Source organism: Octopus sinensis, linkage group LG6 (genome assembly GCF_006345805.1).
Source record: "Octopus sinensis linkage group LG6, ASM634580v1, whole genome shotgun sequence".
Classification (NCBI taxonomy): Eukaryota; Metazoa; Mollusca; class Cephalopoda; order Octopoda; family Octopodidae; genus Octopus; species Octopus sinensis.
Genome location: NC_043002.1, coordinates 60,930,629 through 60,934,441, shown reverse-complemented (window position 1 = coordinate 60,934,441; position 3,813 = coordinate 60,930,629). Strand labels below are relative to the sequence as shown.

At 38.8% G+C, this 3,813-nt stretch overlaps 1 protein-coding gene across 1 annotated transcript in view; it reads right to left on the bottom strand.

Annotated features, from left to right (window-relative positions):
* Nucleotides 1–1,542: 1,542 nt before the first annotated feature.
* Nucleotides 1,543–3,813, bottom strand: part of LOC115213243 — a 3,373-nt gene continuing 1,102 nt past the window's right edge. Inside the window, exon 2 of the mRNA XM_036503512.1 lies at nt 1,543–2,144. Within this exon, the coding sequence (XP_036359405.1) occupies nt 1,543–2,144 (602 nt within the window). The remainder of the gene's footprint in view (nt 2,145–3,813) is intronic.

Here is a 3,813-nt window from a genome sequence, read left to right as displayed (position 1 = left end):
GGACTGGGCATTGGAGAGAGAATCACTGATAAGAGCGATGTCGTCAGCAAAGTCAGTGTCTGTCAAGTACTCAGCTAGGTGTCTGGAACTTCTTCTTGGTTTTATTTCAAAGCCCTTGCCAGAGATGGTATCAACTGACATACGTAGCACATAATCAACAACAATGATGAAAAGAAATGGGGCGAGTGTGTCTCCCTGCAGTATTCCGGCTTTGATTGAGAAAGATGATGTTTCTCCGTCAGGGGTTAAGATGGTTGAAGACGTATCTGTGTAGAGGACTTTGATGGCAGAAATCATTTTGTCTGGTATCCCATAGAGCTTAAGGATTTCAAACATCTTGTACCTATCTACAGAATCGAACGCTTTAGAAAAGTCTACAAATACCATTGCAAGATCGCGATTAAATGCTTTTGATTCTTCAATAAGTCTGCGTAGGCATAGTATCTGACTCAGCGTTGAGCACCCATGTCTGAATCCATTTTGGTTCTTTCGGAGCAAAGGTTCAACAAAAAGGACAAGACGATTTAGGATCAGTTTGTTGTACAGTTTTGCAGCAATTGACATTAGAGATATACCCCTGTAGTTGGTGACGAGGGATAACTCGCCTTTTTTGGGTATTGGAATGATTTGAGATTGGTGCCAAATCTTTGGAGCGACAAAGGTGGAAAGTGTGTGGTTGCAGAGGTTGAGCAAAAGTGTGTGAAATCTATCATCCTTCCAAATTACAGCTGGGATGTTGTCGGGACCAAATGCTTTCGAGGCTTTTAGTTGCTTGGTGGCTGCTGTTAGTTCAAATATGGTAAATGGGGAGGTGTTGATGTCCAGCGTGTCTGATATAGGCACACTTGGAAGAGTGGGGTTATCAGGGATTTTGGCATTCTTCCCAAGGAGGTTTTTAAAATGGGTTGACCAATTTTCTAAACGTTTCTTAGCTGATCCCCCTTTAATTCTAATTGATGACCCAGAATTTTTGCCCGATAGGTCTTTGATGGATTTCCAGGCGAGATGGTGTTTTTTACTAATGTGCTCTTTGGATAGTTTACTAATTTTGCCATTGATAAAGTCGACCTTGGCGTTCAAGTAAGCCTCATCAAGATTCTTCTTGGCAGCTATGAGTTGGATCTTCAGTGACTGGGATGTAGAACGGTGGTAAGCTAGTGATATAGACTTTAGATGGTTTCTGGCTTCGATGACATTTGGGGAATTAGAAGGTTTGCTCTGGCCCCTACTCTTCTTTTTGGGAAGAGTAGCTAGTGCAACTTCCTCTGTTGATTTGATGAGGCTGCTGTATACTTCTTCAATGTTCTCAGCATCTATTTCAGAAGTAGACAGATATTGAAATGTGTTATAGACCTCAATAGTAAATTGTTTGGACATATCGGGGTTAGACAAGACTTCCTCCTAGTCGATCGTTTTCATCGGGTGAGGTTTAGCTTTTTTGGATGAGCGAAGACTAAGCTTAACGGTAGCTGATACAATTCTGTGGTCAGAGCCGACAGAACTAAAGGAAGAGTAGGATCTCGAGTCTTTAACACTATTGCGCTATTTCTTTCGAAAGATGAGGTAGTCAATTTGTGCCCTATCACCAAGTGGGGACTCAAATGTCCAAAGTTGACCTTTTGATTTCATAAAAGAATTGTTGGAGGTGTAGAGATTAAATTCCTCCAAGAAGTCGTTGAGCATTTCTCCGTTCCGATTAGTTTTAGAGTTGAAAGTAAACTTGGTCTCATCGGGTCCTAGTCTAGCATTCAGATCACCAGCTATAACTAGAAAATTATGGAGAGGTACTTGCTCAATGGTTGAACGAAGGGTTGTATAAAAATTCTCAATCTCGTCTGCCACAGACGAATTATGTGGGCTATACACACATACCATTGTTGTTTTCAGGTTTCCATCTATCTCAAGCACCATAATTCTAGGTGAGATTGACTCTATACTCAAGAGAGTATCACTAGCTTTTGATGAAAGTAGAAATCCGATACCTCCAACTGTTGAATTAACAGTATTCTTTGATGCTGAGGAGGTTACAAGTTGATAAGAACCGACTTGATGGTATTTGAGGATGTTGCCAGGGTGGTAAAATCGGTGTTCTTGGACAGCTATTATATCAATGCCATATGATTCTGCATTTGCACCAAGTTCTTCTAGACGACCAAGAGAGCCGAGGGTGCGGGCATTGAGGGTGCTGAGTATCGTATGATTTTTACAGCTGATGAGGTGTTTGTTTGGTGTTGTTTGGTTGGGAGCTGACTCTTCTCCATCAGGTGATACCCGTCTGTTAAGATTGAGGGCATCACCGTCAATGGATGCCCTTGGAGGTGCAACATGATCAGAGACAGGACCCGGCAAAGCAGGGGCTGGACCTACATCCGCAGGTATACAATTAGGTCTGGTTCCCTGGGGAAGAGGAACCCTGGTGCAGTTAATTGTAAATTCCATAGTCTTTTCAAATGGCTAATAATGTGTGCTAATGATGATGATGATGATGATTGATGATGATGATGATGATATGATGATGATGATGATGATGATGATGATGATGATGATGATGGGCTAAACTAAACGCAAGATAAATAGACAGAAAATCAATGGTGAGAACCTCAAGACTCAAAGCAGAGACTGAAGGATTTTTAATTGCTGCACAAGACCAAAGCCTCCCCACCAGAAATTACCAAAAGCATGTAATGAAAAAAAACATAACAAGTAACTGCAGAATATGTGGAGATGGACAAGAAACAATAAAATATATTATCTCTGGCTACCCAGTCCTGGCTAAGAAGAAATATATTCACAGACACGACAGAGTTAGGACCTGCATACACTGGAAGATGTACCAATACTATGGAATAACAACAGAAAAAAGATGGTATAGGCACATGCCAGAAAAGGTCACAGAAAACGAGAAAGCAACCATACTCAGGGATATGCCAATACGCACAGATAGAGAAATTAAGGCCAACAGTCCAGATATAGTTGTCAGAGATCATGAAGAAAAAAGGCTTTCTAATTGATGTATCGATACCAGCAGATGACAACGTTTCTGTAAAAGAAATGGAGAAACTTTCAAAATACAAAGGCCTGGAAACAGAGGTAAATCGAATGTGGAATCTAAAAACAGAATCAATTCCTATTATAGTGGACTTAGTAGGTATGATTAAAAAATATTCAGACAAATACATAGCAAAAACCCCAGGACTTACAAATATATATAACATACAGAACATTGCTCTACTAGGCACTGCACAAATCCTACGCAAAACACTTGCAATACAGTAAACAGCAAAGCACAGCACATACAGCAAAGCACAGCACATACCCAAGTCATACAAAGTTGCGCTCGGTAGTGAAGTGAAAGTACGCTATAAAAATAAAACTACTGAATAATAATAATAATAATGATAATAATAATAATAATAATAATAATAATAATAATAATATAATAATAATAATAATAATAATAATAATAACAACAACAACAACAACAACAACAATATTAATAATAATAATAATAATAATACCAGCGGATGACAACGTGTCTCTAAAAGAAATGGAGAAACTTTCAAAATACAAAGATCTGGAAATAGAGGTAACCAGAATGTGGATTCTAAAAACAGAAACAATTCCTATCATAGTAGGTGCATTAGGCATGATAAAAAATATTCAGACAAATACATAACAAAAACACCAGGACTTACAAACACATATAACATACAGAAAATTGCACTACTAGGCACTGCACACATTTTATTTCTTTGATATAATATCAGTGATATCTTCGAAACATGTGTCGGAAGTAAAAGAATTTGAACAACC